A 24,911-nucleotide genomic window follows, 5' to 3' on the forward strand; every position below is an offset into this window, starting at 1 on the left:
ACAACAGGAGATGAGCCAGGTTCAAATGATGCAAAAAATGTATTTTATATTTTATACTTATGAATTTTTTAACCACTATTCTTCTGTGCGAAGAGCAGGGAAAAATTATCTCTCACACTCCACTCAAATAAAGGAGTGCAAGATTAAAACTAAAAGAGTCAAGGGACATAGAGCTAGAGAGAGGTTGATTGTTGCCTTTAATGTTTCAGGAATATGTGAAATGTACTATAATTTTTGGCTCTCAGTGGCTATGGTAACGCAAGCTGGAGGCGTGGAAGATACAGAAGGAACTTGGGAGCAAACCGTTTCTAGCTAAATTACAATCCACTACTCTAAATTCGTCATTTGTGACTGTGTGCGACCACAACAGTCATTAATATTGTATTGTGGATGGTCTAATTAGAGTGCATGTCTGCAGGAAGCTGAAAGCTGTTTTTGTTTGCTTCGGCCATTGCAGTCTGAAGCCATCCATCTTTCCCCCTTTATGAGTTGCTTCCAAAGGCCCCAGCACTATAAAGCGTCACCAACACATGACTGTCTCCTATTAAAGCACCAATTCTAACCCGTGTGAGGGGCCTGTCTGGAACACTTGGCTCTGCACCGGATGTTTCTCTAAGGAACTAAAATGCCACCAAGACAGAAGAAGAACAACCACTTCCCACTGAGCTCTTTTTCTGTGTACTGTTGTTCCAATACTCTTTAAGGTCCATGTCTCAACAAAAGAGGAAGAAGTACTAAATGCACAGTGCAGAGCCTAAACATGTAGGACACATGATGGGTTGCTTCCACGTCTGGTTGTGCCATGCCTGCTCAGCATTGTGCCTATTAAACAAATCCTATTTTCTGGTTGGGTGGGCTCTTCCTAAAGAGGATGCACCATCCTCCATTATCAAAAAAGTATAAAACAAGCAAAACCTAGCAAGTTCTTTTTTCTCTTCTCTTCCGGAGAGAAAAAGATATGACAGAAAGAGAGAGAGAGGAGGATAGAGAAATTAAGAAGAGGAAAAAGTAATTAAAGCAACTTGTAGCCGGGCATTCTATAAAACTCGACTATGACTTTTATGCCCCCCCACCACCACCACCACCACCCCAATCTACCACTCATCCTGCTGCCCTTCCACAATTTCCTCAAGCATAACAGTCTCTTGCATCCTCATCCTATCTCCTTCCACTCAGGTACATTTAGGCTAATGTACCATTTAATGAAATAATAATAAAAAATAATAATGCATCGTCATCAGGTCCTTGACTGTATCAGCTATGTAATCTGTAGAAGTGGTCATAGCAGGGATTTTATGTCAAACAAATGGAGCCCAGGTGGTGCAAACTGTTCACCTCTGAGTTGAGACATCAAATAGGTAACTGAATTTCCTTTTTTATGTACAAAATACTGCAGGCCTCTATTCTTACTTTGTTTCCGAGTGAACCTACGTGTGCTCCCATGGGACAGTAACACAGAAAAATGCATTATTGTAATAGCTCCTGCTGCCTTGTCTGCCCTGGCGTTGTTTGTGCTCCTTCAGACATTAAACTAATTACCCATCATTCCACTAAGGTAAAGCTTGTAACAGATGCTTTTCAGAAGGCAAAATCAGTCATAGAGGCTTAATGTGTTCGAACAGTGGGAGCTGTAGATGGCGGGGCACAGGGGGACCACAGTGGAAGCAAAGCAGCTAAGCAAAGTAATTCCACTCTGTATGGCACCTACAGGTCATACGGTATAATGTGAAGTGGGTAACAAACTGTAGGAAAAACGCACAACATAAACTAATTAAAGCCAGTTTAGTTATTAAAAGTGCACTCCCTAAGAAACCCTTTGTTCTCAAACTAGGCCTAATTGAAAGGCCTAATTTAGTTGTTTTCTCCTAATTGGCAACAAAACAATAAAACAAACAACTGTGGTTAATTTTATAACAGTTTTTCTGCAATTTAGGTTTAACAAAATATGTAGCAAGCTCTTGTCACACTAAATCATTCCCTCTTACTTTGCTGAAACACACAGATCAGCTAACTATTTCTAATTACTAGAAGTGCATATACACAGTGAGTTTGGGCAGATACAATAGTTTGTCCATGCCTCTATTATTATTTATTTCACAATCACTGGCTTTGTCGGAGCCTGTCAGAGGTTTTAGGAGAGAGGCTATCCTTTCAACTGTACATTAGTACAGTACTACCTCTATTTTCATGCCCCATGAACATTGTTGGATACCATGAATACCCAAATCACATTTATGGCCACCTGACCAGGGGTTGTTGCCACAGCTTGCTGTTGACTAAGATGTTAGACAGAATAAACCTCTGATCAGTCAACCACCACTCTTAGATCCTGTGCCAAGCAATAGGTAGCTTAATAAATTGGGCTCTTTACGGGATCATGTATAAACGAGTACTCAAGGTTGTAAACCCAGATAATGACCCCAGTGAAAACCAACTTTGACTTGTTATAGCACATTGTTTTTGCTATAGTTCATTCACTGTGGTTTGCTTGCTCTGCCCTCATAAGCTCCTTTTCCTACAAAAACAAGCAAAACGTGCAAGACCACTTGTAAAGAGCACTTTGACAGCTGTGCCTCTCAGGCTCTATTCCATTAGCTGACATATTTACTGTAGTTTCTTTCGATGATTGCCATTACAAAAGTATTTTTACTTTGCCTTAGGCTCACAAAACTCTATTTACAGGTGTTGATTCAGGCATACAGTCACATTTTTGTAGGGTAACATCAAGTTAGGCTCTTATTTTCAAAACTCAGTCTCTACTTATTACAGTACCTTGTTGACCTCTTCGTGGTCATATGTGGTTTTGCTCATCCCCTCTTGTTCCACTCTTGTTTTAGCAGTGGTTTTGGAGAACTCAGATATTGTGTCTTGGCCGCTTGGTGCTGAGCTAACAGCAGTTGCAGTTGCCAGACCTGTCCACTCATGTCATGTCACTGGCCTTCTGACCAGCTTACATCATGCTGTGTGCTTTAAGACACAGCCCTTCTTTGCAGAACTGGTATGAATATTTGACTTAGGAAGCATGTATGTACTAGGTGTCCCAGTTACTTTTCCCAGGGAGCCAAACTCCATGCCACTAATATGCCCGGGGTCCCACTATACCTCCTCACATACTACTGTACCTGGGTGGGGAAGACACAAACAAACAAACAAACTTATAATAACTTTGCTGTGGACAGCACGTCATTTCCATGGGTGTGAGGACCTTCACAGACTACAATTTGGGGCACCCTGGACAAAGTGACACAAAGAAATCCATTAGGAAGTACCTGTGCTGATGTAAGACTGAGCAGGTAATGGGTTCACTTGTTGTGATGTTGCAGCCCCTGAGATGAAAACACTGGTAATAGCCTCAGATTCCATGTAGCATCCAACCCCCTGCAGATGACAGGACCGCTTGTCAGATTCTTCCACATCCCCCTGATTCAGAGTTATTGAGAGTGTCAGTGTCTCGTTCTGTTTGTGCTCAGGAGTATGTGTGTGGGTGTGCAGACATGCACATATGTGTTTGTACATGCCTTTCTCAAAGCCTTTTTATTTTTTCTGTGTATTTTCTTGACAATTTTTGCACTGATGTATGAACTGAAGATGTGTGTGATATCTGTCTTTTCCACTCTTGGCTGTTGTGCTTTGGGTTACCGTCTAAATGACAGACAGGTCAGTGCTGTCCTCAGAGGGATAAACCATCACATCAATAATAAAACCAGCTGTCAAACTGAATTGTTTGGTGTGTGTGAGTGCGAACCACGATGAAATTCCTGACAGCAGTAACACCATTAAGGTGGCAAAGTTGAAGTGCAGGATATTGCCTGGATATTGCTCTGTAGTTGTGTGTGTGCTTTTGATTTACTGTTTGGGATTTTTAAAGGATTCTGAAAGATGTGTTCTGATAGTGGAGAGCAGGAGTGTTCAATAAAATACCTTTAATGTGGACACGCAAAATACCCCTGTGTGTTCCCATGTACCAGAATGTATGTAGAAAAGGAGAAAACAGCAGAGGAGGAGTTGCAAACTGGATATGAGAAATTAAAACAACCAACCAGACACAGTAATGTATATTTCATAATTTGCCTTTGTTGTCTGTGTCTCAAAATGTTTTCTTTTTGTTGTGGTGGTCCCGCTACAAGTTGTCTTACATTATTAAGATGTGCAGACGGTTTTTAGCATAGATGTACAAGGTTGTGAAAATGGCCTTATAGAGCAATAGTGGTTCTATAGCCTTTCTGATGGCCTCTAATAACTCTGACTTTATTCAAAGAGCATAGTTTAGCAATACAATTAGATGGGTGAGGTGTGTACAGCACTTTCCCAGCCCCTTTTCAACTACTGACAACTTAATGGATTTCCCTGGTTTTAAAGCCCTGCTTAAAATCCCTCCAGCGTCACTGCAGGAGAAAAGCTAAAGCCAGTGACTGGGCTGTGAACCCCTCTTTCTGTTCACATTAAACTCCAAGTCTTTCCATGAGAAAAGAGGTATTTCTCTTTATAGGGTGAGCTCAGGTTGAAGGGATAACTAAGTGCCGTTGTGCCACTGTGGGACGGTTTTCTTCCTTTTTCAGTCTGAAAGAAGAGAAAGAGAGAGAGAGAGAGGATGAGAGCAGGCATGACAGTGGGTCCTGTAAAGAGAAATTCACTCTCATGAGGTCTCACGAGGAAGCAAGTGTTCTGAGGGGGGGAAAAAAAGCCATCTGTCAGCAGCCGGACATTTCTTTGTCAGTTTATTCCACACTTAAATGGTTCTAAAAGTGCCATATAAATAATTTGGAGCCCTTTTGCAGTCCAGACTGCCAGGTTGACAACTACTGCCTTACTGGAAGCCTTGTCTGTATATCTGGCTTCATGATTATTTGATGATAATAAGGTGGACATGCTTCCATTTAAATGAACACTGAGGTATTTGCATTGTTGCATGCACCTCTGCAGTGTTATCTTTCCATGCTTGTAAACATCTTGTTGGAGCATTCCTGCCATGTGTTGTAGTTGTATAAGTGGAACCTGCTCCACTAATTTAGAGTTGAACCTCCTGTATAGTCCTCGTTCCACTTAATCTTCTCTCTTGTCAAAGCCTACATTACCCACAAGGCCTAAGCACAGAGAGCTCAGTTGGAGATGTGGATGTATTATGAAAGTAGACATCCCATCAAGTCAGTCATATTCATCATATGTGCTTGTTCTCCCTGTCAGAGGCATTTAGGACTGTGGAAATAATACTATTTAAATAATGAACATCTATACAACACAGTATATGTATCTGTGTTCCCCAACATTAACAGCAGGTGTAGATAAATACCAGAACCCTTCCACTACCATTAGGACCATTAGGGATCCCTCCTCTATCTGACTTTGATACCGTGCTTTTGCTCCCGTCTCTAAGGGCTCCTCTGTCTATATTTTCTGTAAACTAAGAATAAAAAATTCCTGATTGTGGACCCCTCTTTACTCCCCTCCCCCAGTCTCCTCCATGCTGTCCCTGGTGAGACATGCTGAACGGAGACCCATAATGAGCCTCTGTCTGTTCCAGCTGACACAGTGAGCTGTCTAAGGCTGTGATGTGTCACTCGTGCAGCGCCTCTCTCTCTCTCCCCATCTCCAGACTTCTGTGTGCACAATACAGGAATTCCTCTCTGGAAATTCTTCCAGTTGCCACAGGGGAGTAGGGGTTAGAAGAAGTGCTACACACCCTTTTTACACATCTACCCAACAATAAACAAATAAGGTTGCCCTTGTTTTGTTTGGACAGGCGATGGCAAAATGCCTGTTTAGCAGTTTTACATCACTTCTGCACTGCAGGATTATGAGCTTTCACCTCTTTCAAACCAATCATAGCAAACAGTTTGGGTTGTTGTGTCTCTGTCACTTCCTGCTATGCATCACTGTAAATTGCCTAATTCAGACTCTTCAATGCTTCATCCCTGTAGTGCAAAGCAGAGTTTGTTTTTGATTAGGGTACGTAAGGCAGTTGGCGAGAACACGCGTCTGGCAGCAGCAGCAGGAACGACAGCCTGACAGCCTCTGCCTGGAAGTGCAGCATCTGCCTCTACATCTGAGCGAGCACAGATAAACCTGGCTGCTTTTATCCGCTTGATACTAAGAAACCTCTACAGAGTTGCTGGATAATTACAAAGGCTCAAGAGGAAAGGTTGTCTCCAGAAGATCATCGATTTCTTTTCCTTACGCAGCCGGTTGGATAAGTTTTTCAAGAGTTCAGGGCATTTGATGAAAGCTGTTTTGGAACTTGGAAGTGGTCCATGGTACAGTTCTGAGACCCACCTGGGTACCTGAGCCATGAAATCCACACTAAATGTGTATAAAAGTGTACCAAATATTAAAGTTGATATCAAGTGAGCCTCGATTGCTTCAAATTAACCAGCACATTTGGTGAGAAGCACAAAATTAGGATTTTATTAAGCAGCTGTTGACATTTTTGCTCCTGATACACAGAATATTGGTACAAAATACAGTAACATTCTGTGCAATGATCCATCGCCCATGAAACTGTGGTTATTGTTTGCTCAAACCCTGAGTATTTGCTGTGTTATGTATTATAGAGTGTTTATTGATCATATAAAGAATGAATGGCATCCCAGTACGGTGGGCTGCTCAGAATGTATGGAGCATTGATTTTATGTCTGTATAGCATTTCCTAATGCATTGGGTCCTTTGTGTCTCTGCTCTCTGCTCAGACAGTTGCACTAGTAGTAGCAGTACTGACCAAAGCCTGTTATTACCATGTGGTAACAACTGGGGGATTGTAGTTGTCTAACAGTGGACACATTGTTAAAAAAGTTCCACATTGACTCACTCGAAAATCAAAAATAAGGGCAGACAGCAGGACATCAGATTTTTATTTTTTGCCACGTCTTTCTGAAATGTTTTTTCCTCATAGGTGGAGTCTGAGCGTGGTGTCACACATGCTCATCATCTTGAGAAGATTAGTATCTTTATGACATGTCCTGAAACATATAATTTTGGTTTAAAGATAAATCTTCTCTTTAACAAACATAATATACCTCATTCTTTTCAGTCCCTCTGAAAAAAATCTAGTATACAGCATAGTATTAGTATTATGATTGTAAATTATAAAAAGAAAAAAAAATGGTAATGAAGTATATTATTATAGTGCTGAAGTAAATGTGAAATTAATTCTACTAGGTGCCATATTCCAGCACTGTTGATATTGACATGACTCGTGTTGCAGTGACAGATGCACTTTCTAATGGCAGATACTTTTTTAAGCTGGCAGCAGACACTAAAGCTGTTTTCAGACATGCACTGCAACGCAAAACGTATCGAGACGTTACGCAGGGGAGCTGCATGTGAGTGCGAAAAGAATTCGCCAGGGATGTTGAGCATGTTGGTGATGTTTCTGTCATGCGACCGGCACTTCTTTGATGTGCTGTACTTTTTTGTGCAATGTCCTGCCTCCAGCACACTCTGCAGCAGGTAGGACAGGAGATGTCTGACATTGACGGCGTTCTGCTGTGTGCTACATTTGCAACTTTGGGCAATGTGCTGATCTGGTTGTATCATATCGTGTCACTTGGCCGTAGCTTCACAGTAAAAAATCAAATACAGTAAATCTGTAGCTCTCTGACTGAAAATGACACTCAACCCTTTGTACATGTACTTGTTACCTCTTACCCTCCAAAACTGTCATGGCAGGGGTGCCAGCATGCACAGAGAAGCTCAACAAATGGTCCAAAATGCTGCAGCACGTCTGGTCTTCAATCAGCCAAAGACAGCTTGTCACACCACCTTTCATTACTCTTCACTGGCTCCCTGTTGCTACTTCCACCAGGTCACTAAAGCTCGCCTACAAAGTGGCCAGTAGCACAGCACCCACCCATTTAAACTTCCTCATTAAGGTTTATGAGCTGTCTCATTCACTATGCTCTGCAAAGGCACAAAGACCAGTCTGACCATCACCACATCTAAAGTTGGTGGATTCTAGGTGATGGCGTGACATCTGCCAAATGATTAATGTGAGTGTAAATCAACGTAATAAATAATCTGGTAGCCATGCACCATTGCTTTTGTTTTGCCACAGCTAAACACTAGTGGTAGGTACGAAGGTGGATCCACAGATGAAGCAAAGCTAGAATGCACACTGCTTATTTGCATTATTAGTATCACTCAACTTCTTCATGCTAATGCTTTTGTCCAAATCCAGTTCTGACTGAGTGCAGCTATTTACGTATCTGTGTAGGAGGTCAGAAAGCCCCACTGTGGCAACAATAAAATGCCACAGTGTTCCTGAGTGACTTGCTCGCACTGGCATAGACATTAACCAGCCTCATGACAGAGAATTATTCACTAGTGTGGAGCCATACAATGGTGGCCACCTAACTTTCAAGTTAACACGCCCACACACACACACACACACACACACACACACACACACACACTCACTCATCAGCATGCATTATTCTTTTTTTGGTGCCTGACGAGCACAGTTTGGTTGGCGTAGCCTGGAGCTTGAACCACATCACACATACAGAGCGCACATTTTCCTCACTCTCACGCTCTCTGGCTGTCGCACGGGCTGTTAACAGTGTTTTCAAAGTCGGGGTATGTGAAAATATTCAGCGAGAAGGAAGGGTGGGGGTGGGGGTGGGGGTGGGGGGTAAGACTGAAGAGGAGATGGGGGAGAGGGGGTTGGAAGTGCGATGCCACACAAGCTGCCAGTGTTGGCCGATGCGTCTGGCCATTCTGAAAGGTTAACGGGCACCAAATTCCTCTCTGTCTGATGTGACATGACACTCTTCTCCACTCCCGCCGCCCGGTTTGATGTGTCGTTCCTTCACGGGTCATGAACACAAGGGCCACGAGAGGGATTTATCACTTTCTGCTGTTTTGGACATCAGCACAAAGAGGACCCAATTATTCTTTTTTCGATTTTTGCCCCCCTTTGATCTGCCATATACAGACGCGTGAAGGAGCACAGACGAGCGTGCGTGGATGTGACCAAACAGACATTCACACACATGCATGCACACATAGCATAATGAATTTGGCCACCCCCTATAGCAGAAATACGATGTCTGTCTTATGAGAGAACTTTAATAAGAAATGAGTCCTTTTGAAGTCTTGCTGCGGGCTGTCAGACCTGAACTGACTTAATTATCCCTAAGAATACCACCTCCTCCCACCTTTTAACGTATTGCACAGTCCCACACATCCAACCTCCCTCTGTGCACATGGAGCAGTGCAAGAAGGCTCCGTACCCAAAGGAGTCCCCTAAACATGTAGTTCTAATAACCTTTATGACATTCCTGAAAACACACTGCATCCCCCACTCTCTCTCTCATCCTTTGTGGGCCCCCCCCCCCCACCACCAACTGTATGCATTTTAACTTGAATGTAACGCACTTCTTCTTTTTTCCTTGTGTTCCCTGCACCCACTGCCATCTTTCCTTTGAACTTGTTAATCTATTCATGCCGTGTTGGCAGAATGGAGAGACGAATAGGTCCTGCTGTTATAAATTACAAGTGTTATTTACACATTCTCTCATATTAAAAAGGATGTAAACAAACCGTCTAGGTGGTTACTATTCTATAGAACTACTTTGGCACCAGTGTACTCTTTTAGAGAGGTCTGATATTACATTAGCAATCCACCACGCCCTTATTAGACTTGTTTATGATTTGATGTGACTGCATCATTTTCTCTCAGCCTGAGTTGCTCTTGATTTACAGCATGTGCATCTCTGGGAATATGGAGAACCCTAGTAACCTCTCCATCACCCCAAACACCCCCCACTCACATGCACATACACACATGCATCACATACTTGATCCTCTGTAGCATGCTGTGAATCCCACCCTTCCACCCCCCCACCCGGTGGGCTATGAAGTTCTTTGAGGCTATGAAGTCGTTACTTTTCTAGTTTTGAACTCTCCACTGGGTGATTAGGAAGTCAGGTCACAAACTCAACTAGAAATAATGCAACAAATGAGCACAATAACAAAACATAATAACCATCAACTATTAAACCGTATCCGTTATCCATGTATCTAATGTCGGACTAAGAATTGACATGTTTACCACTAGGTCATTATTAGAAGCCAGAGGCTTTGCATTCATGTGTAAGACATGTAGACTGTTTCCATAATATGTCACACCACTCCATCAGTGTGACAGATGAAATAGGTCTCGGCACCTCTCCCCACACCCCCACAACCCTGTGGCTTGTTTCACACTTTGCAACTTGTTACACTGGAAGGAAACATGTGGCTCTTCCTCCCTCTGCTGCACATTCGCATGCTGATCCTGCTACCACCTGTGTCACTATATCTTGTAAACCAACAAAGTACATCTCGTCTGTACACAGATGTCACCAACACAAAAGATGTTTGTTTTACATCTTCACTGTCTTACTCCTACTTCCAGTGCAGAGTTTAGATGCAGTTAAACATTCATCTGTTTGTATGCATCCTTGTAGAAGTATAATAAGCACTAATATACATAACTGTCAAAATGTGCAGTGTACTTAATACTTAATACTGAGCTGTACAACCCACACACATACACGGTTCTTCTTTTTACTTATTTATGATGTACATAAAAATCTGACCCCTAATCACTATAAGGCCTTGGCAAAGTTTTACCTTACTTTAACATACAATAACTGCAATGAGGACACAATTTATGTTCCTGTGCATTTTATGGCGCTGTGTGTATTTGTCAAATAAATCTTCCAGTGTTCTCTTTTGTTTGACACATTTTATGTCCCTGTTAACAATCAACCAGAGTAAAGCAAACGAGAAGTGGTCGGTGGCTTCTACAGGCGGGTCTTATTTGATCACTTCACACTTAAAGCTACTGAATGATTTTTTCTTTTTTTGCCTCTGGGGTTGTGGTGTCATTTACTTCTGCTCTCATGGCTCCTCACTTTGTGTTTTCTGAGGATCAAACTCCTCACAGGCCGTCAAGATATGTTGCTTTGTTCCCCCCTGACTTCCTGAGCCTAGAGGCTCAATCATGACCTGGCTGTAAGCCTCTTGTTGATGATCCTGGCTGTGATTGATCCATTTATGACACATGTGGACAGTCCATGATGACCCTGTTACATTTCAGCATATGCATGGCTTTTCTCACATGTACTACTGACCTACAGATGGTGAAACAGCGAAGGTGCCTGTAACCTACAGTATGTTGTCTATGGATACTCGCACTGCTCGAAGCAATATGTACACTTTGCAGTGTCAAAGTCGTTCTAGTGTTGCAGATCCCCAGATCTCATGAATAATGTAGAGGTGAGATAAAGAAGATTATTAGTGTGGATATTAGAGGGCGGCTAAAGCTGTGTGCTGCATTGAGGCACTTTTCCTATTCAATCTGTCACTTATTGCAGTTTTCCTTGCAGCAGCACACACTTCAAGTTGAATGTTTATGCTGTAGATGAATTTATTTATTTGTGCCCATACAGAATGTTTATTATATACAATTTATTGTGTGAAGATAATTTGGGCACAATTTGAATGCCATTTTGTATATCAAGTGAGATTTTTAGCAGCACAATTGGTCTAATTAACATTTAAATTACCTCTGTTCTTATACTGTGTAATTAGAGACTATTAATGAAACACTTAACATACACTGAAACACTGAGACTTTGTTTTACTCCACTTTCCTCCTCTCATCCTATGTGAGCTTTAGTTTAGCTACAGTGTAATTTTGTGAACATGCAGTCCAGAACTACTAAATCTACTGAATCCATGCACCTACATCAACAACCTGCCTGTCCACTGCCTCCTTTTCCTTTTGGTATCACCAGATGATAGCACTGAATGGAATCTGTCCCAGTAGTGTAGATTGCTCCCTGTTGCCTTGTGGTCCTCTTCATCCATCAGCAGCGTTAGGTGTCGCACAGACAGGATCTTAATAGTGGCGGAGCAAAGGGGACAGGGCATCTAATGGAAACCCTTTGTTCAGTTGACACTTTCACTGCTCCCATGGAAACATCCCACTGGCCAATCACACCAGCCCTCTAGGTAGTTGGCTACTGTGCTTCTATTGCTGCCCGACTGAAAGCCTATATCGCACTGAACTACCTTAACCCCCCCAAATTGATCATGTTTGACAAATGTGCTTCTATACAGTATGAAAAATTTGCTTTTGTGCCATTTGAAAATGTGAAAAGAGCTGTGAACTAGGCTATTTGCTGTGAACTATGCCGTGCAAAAATAGTGATCTCAGAAGACTTACTGTGAAGAAGTGTTGGCGTAAAGCTGCAAACGGTTATAAATTAATGTTATGTCAAAGAGTTAGATCGTTATCATTCCACAGAGATATTCTATAAGTCTGTAAACATCAATGATTTAGTGCTCGTAATATGACACCAAAGCCATAATGCTTAGCCAGGAGTGGAAGATAAATAAATAAATAAATAAGACAAGAAGCCCTGAGCAACTGCTACCTACCTACTAAAGCCTTAAAGGAATCATTGGAGCGACTTCAAGTCTGTGTTCATGTGTCGATCATAAGCAGATCTGAGCTTAGACAGCTTGCTGTCATCAAGGGGGGGAAATTAATCACCAGATTTATCCAGATTTCTTACAGGATGATATGAGGATGGCTGTTCGCCAGCTCAGGAGCCACAGAAGGTGACATTCCTCTTAAATGCATGGAGGGGTGATCTGCAGTTAATGGCCTGTTGAGGTTGGACCAGTTATTAAATCCAAGTGTTAACTTCCTTTTACCATCAGTACTGTGACTTTTTATTGGGTGTGTTCAGTAGAGACACTAAAGGTTATAATTGCTTGTGTTATTAGCTTAAGCGGATTGTATGTCAGGTGACATTTTGTAACGCGTTAATACCGAAAATCAAGTCACTCCACAGGGTTCATGTCATTGTCAGTATATACAAACCTGAAAACAAAGCTTTATTGTGGCAGTGTCACAATAGGTTTTGCTAAAGCAAGGACTAAATGCTGTATTCCCATGTTTTAGATGCAAGAGTTCTCAGCTTATCCTCTCCCTGAAGTGGTTATGAATACCTCCCGCTTTTTATGAGGAGAATATAAAGGTAGTCCCAGTTACACACATCTTCCCCACTGGGCGAGCACTGTGGTGTGTGATAAGAGTTTCAGAGAGAAGGGAGTATTGGCAGAGTTGAAGGAAAGGGGTGGGGGGGAAAAAAAAAAAGATCATCTGTATCTCTGTAACTCAGTTGCAGCCAGTTGGAAAATAAAGCACCAGTGAGTCGCTGCAGGATTCATCTTCCAGAAATACTGCTTCTCTAAAGACAGCGGATCTAGACTTATGTTATAATCAGACTGAATCAGACGAGGCAGAAGGGAAGAGAAAGTCCTTCTCTTGTGTATGAAAAAAGACACCAATAAGCTCTTCACTCTGGAGGCTCTTTAACTGCACGAGTTTGGAGTGTCGTTATGCACAAGCGCCTGCTGCTGGCATGGACATTGTAAAATGTTACAGGGAACGTTGGCTTCACCGTCCAGTTCATGTCAGTTTATTTTGTTTTGATTAGTGTTTGCAGAATTTGGGCATGCGATTTGTATTTTGGTGCAGCATGTGCACACATGTATATGTGCTCGATATGGCTCATGGAACTGATATTGCAACAAATACTGTGATGTAATTTATATTGTTCTGTACTCTACAAAGTAAAACCACTAAATGGTGAAGGTACCCTTTAAACCTTCATGTCGTCTGCTGATGCTCTGTTAAACATGTGTTGCCTGTGTTCTGTGTATTGTAAACTGGCCTGGTCAGTGAAGTTGCTCTTTAAGATACTATTTTCAGATGTCTGCTCGGTGTAGAGGTTTCCACTCCCCCTTATGCTTATCTCCTCCAGCAGAGGGGTGTGGGCAGACCTTCCTCACAGGCCAGCTGGATTACTCATGTTGGTCTAATCCCATCCATTCTCTCAATGCTCTCTGTCTGATGGACAGGCACATGATGGTCTAGTACATAAGACACACACACACACACACACACACACACACACACACACACACACACACAGACCAGCTCAGGTGCCTGTGTCTGATAAGGACTATGTGCTAGTATTAGCCTCATCAGCCCAGCTCCACCACATCTTGGGAAATCCCATTTCCTCCCATGATTCCCAGTTTTCCCTTATCATCACAGCCCGCTCCTAATCCTTAAACCCTTGTGTTACCACACGCCCCCAACAGCTTTGTGTCAAGGATCATCTCTCATGAACACACTTGGGCGGATAAATCTCGAAATGCTGTTTATGTGTCCAAATGACTTCTGTATACACCCTCGTTTTCAGGGCAATTCTTTAAAGCTCTTGTGTCACATTAAAACGCCAAACCTTTAGATCATTTAAAAAAAAATTTTCTTTGGAATTTGTTAGTTGAAAATGCACATGATTGCTATTATCTTGTAAGAAGTCCCCGACCTGAACCCTGACAGCCTGGTTGTTTCATAGTGATCACAACTAATATTTTTTTTTTACTTTTGCGTAATTGATTAGAATAATGAGTAACTTTTTTATTATTATCTTACTCTTTCTAAATATAGATATGTGTTTCCTTGTTGTCTGCTGGGAATTGAGCTAAATCACACAGAACTTTTTTTTCTTCCTTGTACTAACAGCAGTTTTCTTGCCATGTTGGCCCACCGCAGCTGAAAATCGAGGAGGAAAAGACTGTGTAATAAGTAATGGATTGGCTGAAGGCAGCAGCTGTTTGCTGTTGAGATGTGAGCCAGACAGTGTTGTATGTCAGCCTGACCGGAACTGCTCTGCAAACAGTGAGCAGACAAAACAAATTATAGGACTGGCATGCCTAAAAAAATGCTGCAGTGTCAGGAAATTCACACGCAGACGTGATGCAAGGCGTGCTCGCAGATTTGTACAAATGCCCTTTTGTCTGGATGCGTATGCACAAAGGCAGGAACAAGCTCATGTGCCTCATCCCCACATAAATCTAAAACTGAAATCTTTGTTTGAGCATATTTGCATGATTCGTAATTGCATGACATTTCATGATTTGTTTTTGGTTAAGGAAGATTCATTCGCCCTTTGCCTCTTTGCATTTATGACTGCATTTTACTGTTCAATGAGTTCTTTTTGCATATCTGCTTTAATACAGAACATGTTGATCCATATCTCTATACCACCCAACAATAATAATATCAGCCTGTAGAGTTTTGTCTGCCTCCCATTCACAGACCCATGTGTCTGCACAGGGCAATAAAGCACTAAACTACAATAAAAACATTTTGGATAGTTGCTCAAATTCTGTGATTCAGGCCTACAGTAATTGACACACCTCGCCTCACTGCACAAAACTGCCTCTCAGCATTATTTTTACAGCTGTTTGTATTTTCAAGGCTCGGCATAACCACGAATGACATTAAAGCATTGTTCTTAATGACACGTTTGGTCACAGATTGCCTCGTACGCGCCTTTGCACGTGCCGCTGATTGAAATGTCAGTGACGGTTCAGTAGGTTGGACGGCTCATGGCCTCGAAACAGCTGATGAAAGACTCAGAAACATGGCATAACACCGTGGAAATTTACATCACAGCAGGAGGTTCAGCCATTCTAGCATGCAAATGTCAAACACATGTTTGGGAAGAAGTTAAAAAAAAAAAAAAAAAAAACTGGGCCAAGTGAAACACAAATGCCTGCACACTCATCCACATCTTCTCATTTCCTCCCTTTTGTTTTTGTTTTAGTGGAGGTTTTTCAGCTCTTGGAGGAAGGGGGTGATTTTTCTCAGCAGTGTGTTGAGATTATGAGTAATAGTTCATGTAACCGGCCTGCTGTTTTGTTAAAGGAGCAGGAGTGGACAGATTGAACGTCTGATCTCGGTTCATATCTAACTCCAGGATGGCCTGAAGCTATAGGCCAGAGTTGCTCCCAAACTGATAAGTCCACCTGTTTTAATGGTTTTATGGTGAAAATCCGCGCTACACTTGGATTCTACTCATTTGTGGTTGTTTATTTCACATGTTGATGCCAGAATAAAATGTGAAGGAGGGGGGTGGGGAGAAGACTCACCTCTCTGAGAGATCCAGCAGCACATCACAGCCTTTATTTAACCTTTAATTGAACTCTCATCTAAGAAATCACCATGAAATTGTTTTGACAGGGTACACACACACTACACACACACACTACACACACACACACTACACACACTACACACACTACACACACACACACATACACACACACATCAGCTCACATCTCATCTCCCAACAGTTGTGATGTGCGAAAACTTTTTGCCCCTGCTCGTCAGAGCCACTCTGTGGACTGAGCTTTGTCCAACTAGTGCCACTGAGTCACCATATGCCTCGCAAGTCCTTTTTCTCACCACCTCCTCGCTCCTGAAACCTCCCACCTCCACACTCAGCCTTGAGCCCAAACACTGTCGACACACTCTCTACACACCGCCTCCTCATTCCTAATGAATGGACTGGGTTTGCAACAAATAAGCTATAGGCATAACAGTCATGAGTGATTGGTTGCTGCTGTTTCCCATCTTTATGTGCTACTGGTGCTTGATCTGGGCTCATTTGTAAGAGTTATTAATGCTGTTTGGCTCCAGCAGCGTAAAGTATCATCTTTTAACCAAGCCATTCAGCTTGGTTTCTGTAGCATCTGCATTACAGAGCAGTCAAACATTAACACACACACGCAGTCATGCATTAACACTCAAACTTAAGTGAACATGTGCAAAATGATATGAATTTTGTTGTCAAATAGTTCCCGGTCAATGACAGCCAGATGTCTCCAAGCCACACCAGAGACAGGCTGCGCTTCCTTTGACGGCTTTTTGCCTGCAGTCTGGTCTTTAGCGGTGGGACACATCAGTAAAGAACCTTCATATGAGCCTGCTTTGCCTTGGCATCATTCTGAAATATGGGGAATGATGAGGCTGATTCACCCAGCACTGCCCATGCAATATGGATGTAAATACCCTCAGATGCCATTACAGCTGAAAGTCAGCACTCAGCCTCATATTCCTAACCAAACTAGAGAAACACTTGTGAGGTTTGACTGTTTCTTTCTGTCCATTTCTCTGTTAATATGAAATCTTGGATCAACTTCCTTTAAACCTTATCTCTACCATCTCTACCTTTCTTTAACCAGTATTACATTGATCTGTGTGTGTGTGTGTGTGTGTGTGTGTGTGTGTGTGTGTGTGTGTGTGTGTGTGTGTGTGTGTGTGTGTGTGAACATGCATACTGTGAGACACTGCTGTAGTCACACATAAGTGAGCAGGCACACGTATGGGGATTTAGCGTGAAATGGGACAGGTCATGGACATGGCAGCTGCACATTGGCAGGTGTTGACCAGGATGACTCGATCTATGGAGTACAATTTGCACATATTAGCTTGTTTTACTTCAACAGGCCGAGGTTCAAGTCAAATCAATGGTCAAGGTCCTGAAGCTGAATAAGCTCCTAGATTGATCTGGAACGTTTCCACATCGATAACTTATATTGACTGTTCTATGAAATGCATGGAAATCTGCCCAACTTTTCCGAAAGCCTTGAAAACCTTTAGCGTCATCTGCATTCTGTGACGATCAATCTGTGACATAGAGAAAGTAGTAACTCCATACATGTTGGGTGTGGGCTGAATGCCCTCTACAAGCTTAGGGGCATTTTATCTGGCACTGGTAGTAAATGGGGTCTTTGGGTCAGCAGCAGCAGCAACAGCACTCTTTCTGGCCCTCAGGCCAACTCGGAGGCTTTTCTTGCCTGGACATACGAAGTGAAATCCCCTGTAATCAAGCAGCTGGAAGCTCTGCTGTGAGGGGATTTGGTGCAATGAGGCAAGTGTCAATCTGACTGCAATCAGGATTTATGCAGGTCTGGGTCCTGATGGCATTCAGCAACTTTAACATGAGCCGATTCCTGGAGACTGATCACAGCCATTCGTGTGGTTTTCTTGCACAGTGCTCCCGTGTGCGCTCAAACATATTCCATGAGATTAGTGTTGTCTTCTTAACTCCCACTTTTATCCGTTTTAGTAGAACTTTATTTTGTTGTTATCATTAATGAATCAGCTATATGCTTTGGCTGTTTTAATTACCAGGTCCAATACTAAAATTTAAATAATTAATAATTAATTTAAATGTTTTTTTTTTTGTTTTAGTGGTAGTTTTGTTTGAATGAAGAATGGAAATTTAAAGGGTTGTGTGTGTACTGCTGTTTTTGCACCTCTGCAAAGGAGCATCTTTGATTTATGACTTATGTATGAGGAAGCATTTTTTGGAGGCCATATTTGTGTGTGAAATCTGTAATGCTGAAAATAAAAATGAGGAAAAGGAAGAAAAAAAAAAGACTTGGCCCAAAGAAGAAGATAAAAAAAAAACATGACAGAATAAGAGGAGGTTTGTAAAAGACAGTAACTCCCGGAGGCAGTGGGACACGAGCGTGCGCGCACACACACACGGACGGGTTCAGCCATCCCTCCTCTGTCTTTCTATTATTGATGTTGGGCACGCAGGGTTCCCACACAGCCATCTGTTCACAGCTCTCCCACTCCCTGCCCCTTTTGCTTCGTGCCTACCACTTTGGCAGGCTGGCATAAGCAGGCCAATGTTGTCCTATCAAAGTGTGAATACTTCATAAATATCACACACACGATCAGGGAAATAGCTGTTGAAGGAGGAACCCAGAGAGCAAAATGAGAAAGAGCATAACAGTAATGGGATGATTTTTTTAAACTGGATTAATTTTTGATTCATTCGACCTCTTTGTTGGATGTCTCCCAACACATGCATTGATTTGCGGTGCAGGATGTAATCATGCTATGACTTCAACAGATATAAAGAGAATTGGCGTTTTGCTGTGATTTGTGATCGACTGTTAGTCGTCCTCTTGTGCATGTCTTCAAATCTTAATTAGATCACAGCATCACCCCCCTACTGATAATAGCATATGGCTGCAGGTTTGATTTTTATTTGACTTCTAACTGATGACCATGCATATTCAGTCAAGCCCCAGTTGCCAGGGGAAACCAGGTCCTTTAGGTCTTTTGATTGGCTCCATGATGCTCACATGAGGCTTCGCTTGGCCCCAGCTGGGACCAAGGCCACATGTGGCGAGTAGATGTGAGTGCGGTGTGTGTTTGCAAACACTTGGCTACGCCTCACTGTTAATCCTCTCTCTGTCTCTCTCTCTCACACACACACTCACACACGAATACCTACTTTTAATGCAGTAAATAGATTGTAATTGTTGTCAGTGTCGTGCAGAAACAGTGTGAATCCGTGTGAGTGTTTTACTTTACATGTGTCTTCAGTTGCACTGTTCTGACTAACAGCAAGGGTCAAATGTGGGTGAGGTGATGCCAGGGGCTGTGGAAAGGTGATTAAGGTAAGATATTGGTTTGGGGCTTTAGAAATCTAAGCTCACCACAGTCATCGTGTGACTTGGTGTTTACCATATTCCTAGAGGGGTGAGAGAGGCTTTATTCTCTGGCTAGCCTCACAGTTAAGACCCCCCGGGGAGTACAAGATGAGAGGGAAATTAATAATGTGTAGAGACTCAAAGGCTTTGCCTGAACCCAAAGATCAGAAGAGGGTGAAGACAGTGTATTAGAGGCAGAAAGGGAAACAGAAACATGGTCAGAGAGTGGAAAGCGAAATGAGACAGACTGGCCACCTTTGAGCAGAAGCTGGAAAGAAAGAAAGCACTACAGGAGAGATAAAACACGTCTGCTACAGAAAATATGTTTTAAAAGGATCAGCACTTAAAGTGCTACTCCACTGAAATCGACTGTATCACTCAGCCTGTGGGCTTCAAAGGCTTCTTCTAGATACAGTAGAGTTGTGGGAGAGTATTTCTTTTTAGTTTAGTACAATGAGGTACTACACTGTGGTGTTTGCATGTACAACAGTAGCTCTACTATACTGAGGTAAATAAGAAATGCAACATTTTATAGGCTCATTGCAACGAGCCAGTTCTTATCAAAGCCAGTAGGAGTCAAGAATCGCCAGTGCTCCCAGTATTAACACAGATTTTTTTACATTGTGGTGGTAAAAGTTCATGTGAGGCAAACCTGAATTGAAATATGAGGAAAGAATTGCTCAACATTAAAGAAAGTGAAAGCGAGCGCTGTGGCACGCCAGCATGTCTTGTCTCTCCAGGCCCCGCTGTGACCTCTCTGGCTCAAAGCCAACAGCTCTGTCATCCTCTGGAGCTGGACAAACCTGGCTTAAGCCAGCTGTGTGCAGCCAGATGTGGCCGCAGCCATGTATCCAGCTACCTACTGTATGTGTCCATCCAGCTAACTCTAGTTTTCACATTTAGCATTTTTATGTAGGTTTCTCTCCTGTTCTGTCTTCATATGATATTCTGACACGCCTCCATAAAGCCAGTGTAGGCTAATAAGACCAAAACAAATAAAGCTAATAAGGATGCAGGGGCAGTATGGCACATGTGATTCTTCCCTGCAGCATGGCCAGGTGGGCAACTTGCCACCCAGCAGCACAATAGGTTTATCCACAGTGATTTATTAAACAGCCTACCCGTTGGCTAAACACAGGCACTGAGCTAAATTTGCAGTCCATTCTTCTCCACTCCACTCCCTCTTTTCTCATCCTTTGTCTGCCTTTTTTTTCCTTTTTGGTCTCTATCTGCAATGTGCAGTTGGAATATATGTTAAGGAGATGTACAATAGTAGGCCGGCACTGTGTTGGAACCATTAAAGCATGAACATGACTGCCTATTACATGGGTGTTTGGCGACACAGTGAAATAACCCCTTATCATCCTATCAAGCGAGTGCCCTGTAAAGGTTTCCCTCCATAGAGTGGCTAAATGTAAACGAGTGATTATGTTAAACATGAGAACAACTTCAATAGAAAGAGGGAAAGGTTTTGGCCAACAGCGCTTCAGCGTAAGCGCTGTACTTCACGGTTGTAAAGTGGTAGTCGTCGCTTCACAACAGCCATTAGCACTGGCTCAGATGCTGAGATGCTGCATTGTGTGTTTAGATGAGAGGCTGCGGATGACACACCTGCCGAGGAAGAGGGGTTGAAATAACAATTTTCTCCTCCCTGTCAAGGAGACATCTGGCATTGCCGCGGTGTTGCAAGCCGAAATACACCCAGGAGTGGGTAATGAGGCGTAGGAGACGGGGTTTTTTGTTTTGGTGTGTGTGTGTGAGAGCATGTGTGTGTGTTCTGGGGCGGTGGTTCCCTTATCTTCCTGAACTAGACTCTCTAGACCTTGCAAGCACGCCATCTGTACTCCTCAGCCGTGAGCCCACATGCGTGAGACTCACAAGCAGCTTAAATCAGTTTAACCACACACATGCATTTAACCTCATCGTACTAAGACACAAAAATGAGAGGGGAAAGGAGAAGTGTGGAGATTAACAAGCTGATAGAAACACAATAAAAGGAAAAATAAGACAAATACAAGGACGGCCAAGTGGGATCAAACCAAAGTGGCACCCACCCATCCGTGACTGGACATCCTTTGGATGTTACTGTTAACATGGGGGCCTCCACTTAGTCTGGCGTGTGGCTGTATACAACTAAGAGGGGTTGAGGCACACAAGTAATGTTCAGTAATCACACTTAAAGAGCTGTGGCTGTGAAATGATCATCTTTTCATTGGTCCTGTGTACAGTTCGATAATAGCTCTGCTCTTTTATTATAAATATAACGGAGAAAAGAACCTGGCAAAGGAAAATTCACATTAACACCAGATAATAAAGGAACAGATTTTTTTTTAAATTTCTTTTTATTGACTGTTCTTCCTCTTCTCTTTTGTTTGTTTCAGGTAATCTCCGCTCTGTCGAGGATCTCCCACCACAGCATTGCACAAATCAAAGGCATCAGGTACGTGTCTCCATTTGTAACTCTGTCATTTATCATTTCAACAGCCCAAGCACTCAGGAGTATCGGTGCTACAGAAACCATTCGGAGAAATGTATTCCACATTTACTCGTAGGCCTATATTAAGATGGAAGTGGTTATTAACATCTGCTGCTCATTTTAAAGTCAATTTACATTTTAAGGCAATTAGCTCCAGCTTTTAGCCAGTGTTATCTCGCAGGGCAAAACAATCCACAACACATTTCCATCTGTCACTCAGACAGTGCAGCGGTACACTGTTTATGTAGGAAGTACATCATAAGCAGTACTGTGTGACTTAGAATACTACTTTGTAATTGGTGCTAGTCATTCTTCAGCGACGGTGAAGCTGAGAGAATCATTCACACTCTTTTATCAGGCTCGGAATGGGCATTTGATTTCTCTTCATTTGTTCAATCTGCTTGGAGCTGGGTGGCTCACTGGCGCCACATAAAAAGCCATTTTATCCATCTAAGTAATGAGTTGATGGAGCGTGCCCATTAGGATCCGTGCCAGGAAATGAAGGGAGGAGAAGCAGAGGGAGGGTGACACAGACAGAGCAGGTCCCTTGCCATTAATAAAGACAACACAACCTGCTGACTGCTGGCTAATTCACTTCCTGTCCACTCTCACTATTTCGCTGTGAGGTGTCAAAATCAATGCTCGTTTAGCCTCAGTGCAAATCACACCTGAGACTTTCAGATGCTGGAAATCAGCAATCAGATTATGAATTAATTAGTGAACTATTATAAATGTAAAGTGTAGGTCGAAAAGCAGAATCAAGATGGCTGCAAAACGTTATCAAAAAATAGTTGCCAGGTTTTTATAAACCTGGTTTTTCCAAAGGCAGCAGCAAGGTGTTGTTTGTTCTTGGACCTACTGTCCTTTAACTGAAGGACGAGCACGTGATTATACTGAACTGTCCTAGAAAAAAAAAAAGCACTCTGAGTTCTTTCTGTCCCAACGGGGTAACCCTGACCTCTTCCAGTCCTTTGGAAGGTGACATTTGAAAACAGGACTCAGATCCCCCCTCTGTGTGTCTCTGTCGAGCTGCAGTGGACGGAAAGTAGCACCAACCGGTGCAGCTCTTGAAGATACCCACCTAATATGGGAGCACATTGGCATTTGGCATTACACTCGCGCAACACATGTATGAAGAATTAAGTCAGGAGTCCTGCTTGAGGTTCAAGCTTTAGTTCCTCAGGGTGGAGGTCTCAATGTTGAGAAAGTAGCTGCATGGTCTCAAATCATTTAACATCAGACACCACATCAGGTCCTCTATCGAACTTTAAAAGGACTACAGAGTTCCTCACTGTGTTAAATGTCTGGCTAACATTGCCACTGGCGTGCCCATTGACATTCTGTTGAGGCCCATCGATTTTTATCTTTGATGCCTGTTCGCTGTAATCAGGTCTCAATAGTTCATGTTCCTGTCACCGTGTCAGCACCTCCAACCCCAGTCGGAAGTTAAAGATTTATTTTGGCACACAGACACATATTAGCATGCCTCTCTGCACATCCACAGATATACTGAACATGCAGTTATATATTCGCTGTATAGCACTCTCCCTTCTTGTGAACTCAGCCATCATCTTTACAGTAGTAGTTCTAAACTACTACTAAAAAAACTTTCCTCTGCATGTCTCTAAACAGTGTCCTCTTATTGTCCACCTAATACATGTGAGTTTCACTGATGATATCCTATCTGAAACCTGCAATCCTGTGTTCTTGTCCCAGAATAAGTGCATAATATAATAATAAAAGAACAGTATAATTTAAATTTCAAAGACAAGCACTGATTAAAGCTATGTTTCCATCCCAGAACTAATAAATGACTATTTAAATCTTCTGGTTTGGTTGCACAACCCTTTTTCCTGCACGTCTCTGTACCTTTCTGTCTGTTTTTTGAACAAATCGCCACCGAAGCTGTCAATTGAAAGCAGACGCTGATCCCAGTTTTCTCTCTGTGTGAAACCCTAAATCCTCTTTGTGCGTCCTGGGAGTTAACCTTGTGTTTCACAGCTTATATCTAAAGTGTAAGCCTGCATCATTCTCTGTCCTGTTAATCAGCCCTTCACCCCTTTCCTACTGTGTGTCACTACTGTCCTCACTCCTCACTTGCACTTCCTGGTCCTCTGGGTCATCAGTGATCCCTCTTGTTTGAGTGTGTGTTGTTGGGTCTTGGGGATCAGGTTCATAGTTGTACTATACAGTTGCATATAAAGATAAATAAGAAATAAACACAGCGTTTTGTAGCAATTCATTTAAGAACTGCACAGTACTTTTTTTTCTTGACTCAGCACGTGAACAAACTATATTTCCATTCATATTTCCTGTACAGTATATTGTTCTTCCAAAGCAGATGGACAGCAGGAAGAGCAGCAACAGTGTTGAAAATTACTATTTACACATTTGTTCCCTCCCCCAGTTGTCTCATCCTGACACAGTCCTGCCCCCTCACGCCACAGAATTATTTTCACACACATTAATATGCAGTCATCACACACCCACTCCTCATTTTTCAGGCATGTCGATTGCATGCTTTGCGTGTACTAGCTTCACACATTAAAGCTGTGAAAATAACTTGCACACGCAAAGATAAAAGGCTCCTACTCAGATGGAGCTTCGCTTATTCTCGCTCCCCGGGCAAGAGTGTCTGCGAAATGAAACTGCAGTGCCAGTTTTAAAGGAGAAAGGGGATGTTTTATGGACAACTGTGGTACAATAAGTGGTGAAGTGCACTAGCCCCAGCGATTTATCGACCCCTGTGGAAACAAAGCTTTGTCCTGGGACGAGAAAGCTGACCATTTGAGCTGCATTCACACCTAATGACTACACTGTTGTTCTGCTGTTTGACAATAGTTGATCAATGAGACCTGCTCGCTGCAGTCAACAATTCCCTTTATGCCAGCACTAGCTGTGTGAACACAGAGGAAGAAATTTATTTATAATTGATCTTAAGTAGGGTTAAATTATTTTGGTGCATCCATATAATGAATTTAATCTACAAAGGCATAACAGTAAGCTTTGAAAGTTGTTGTTGAATAGTTAATGGTTAGAATGGTCCAGATTTGGACATTGTGACATGTGG

General features: G+C 42.5%; 1 protein-coding gene across 6 annotated transcripts in view; it reads left to right on the plus strand.

Moving 5' to 3' along the window:
- vav2 (vav 2 guanine nucleotide exchange factor) overlaps positions 1 to 24,911 on the plus strand; it is a 151,970-nt gene that overhangs the window by 91,521 nt on the left and 35,538 nt on the right. For all 6 annotated transcript variants that reach the window (XM_026339653.1, XM_026339658.1, XM_026339657.1 and 3 more), the window contains one exon: positions 21,747 to 21,805. In XM_026339653.1, coding sequence (XP_026195438.1) covers positions 21,747 to 21,805 — 59 coding nt within the window. The remainder of the gene's footprint in view (positions 1 to 21,746; positions 21,806 to 24,911) is intronic.

This window comes from Anabas testudineus, chromosome 22 (assembly GCF_900324465.2).
Source record: "Anabas testudineus chromosome 22, fAnaTes1.2, whole genome shotgun sequence".
NCBI lineage: Eukaryota > Metazoa > Chordata > Actinopteri > Anabantiformes > Anabantidae > Anabas > Anabas testudineus.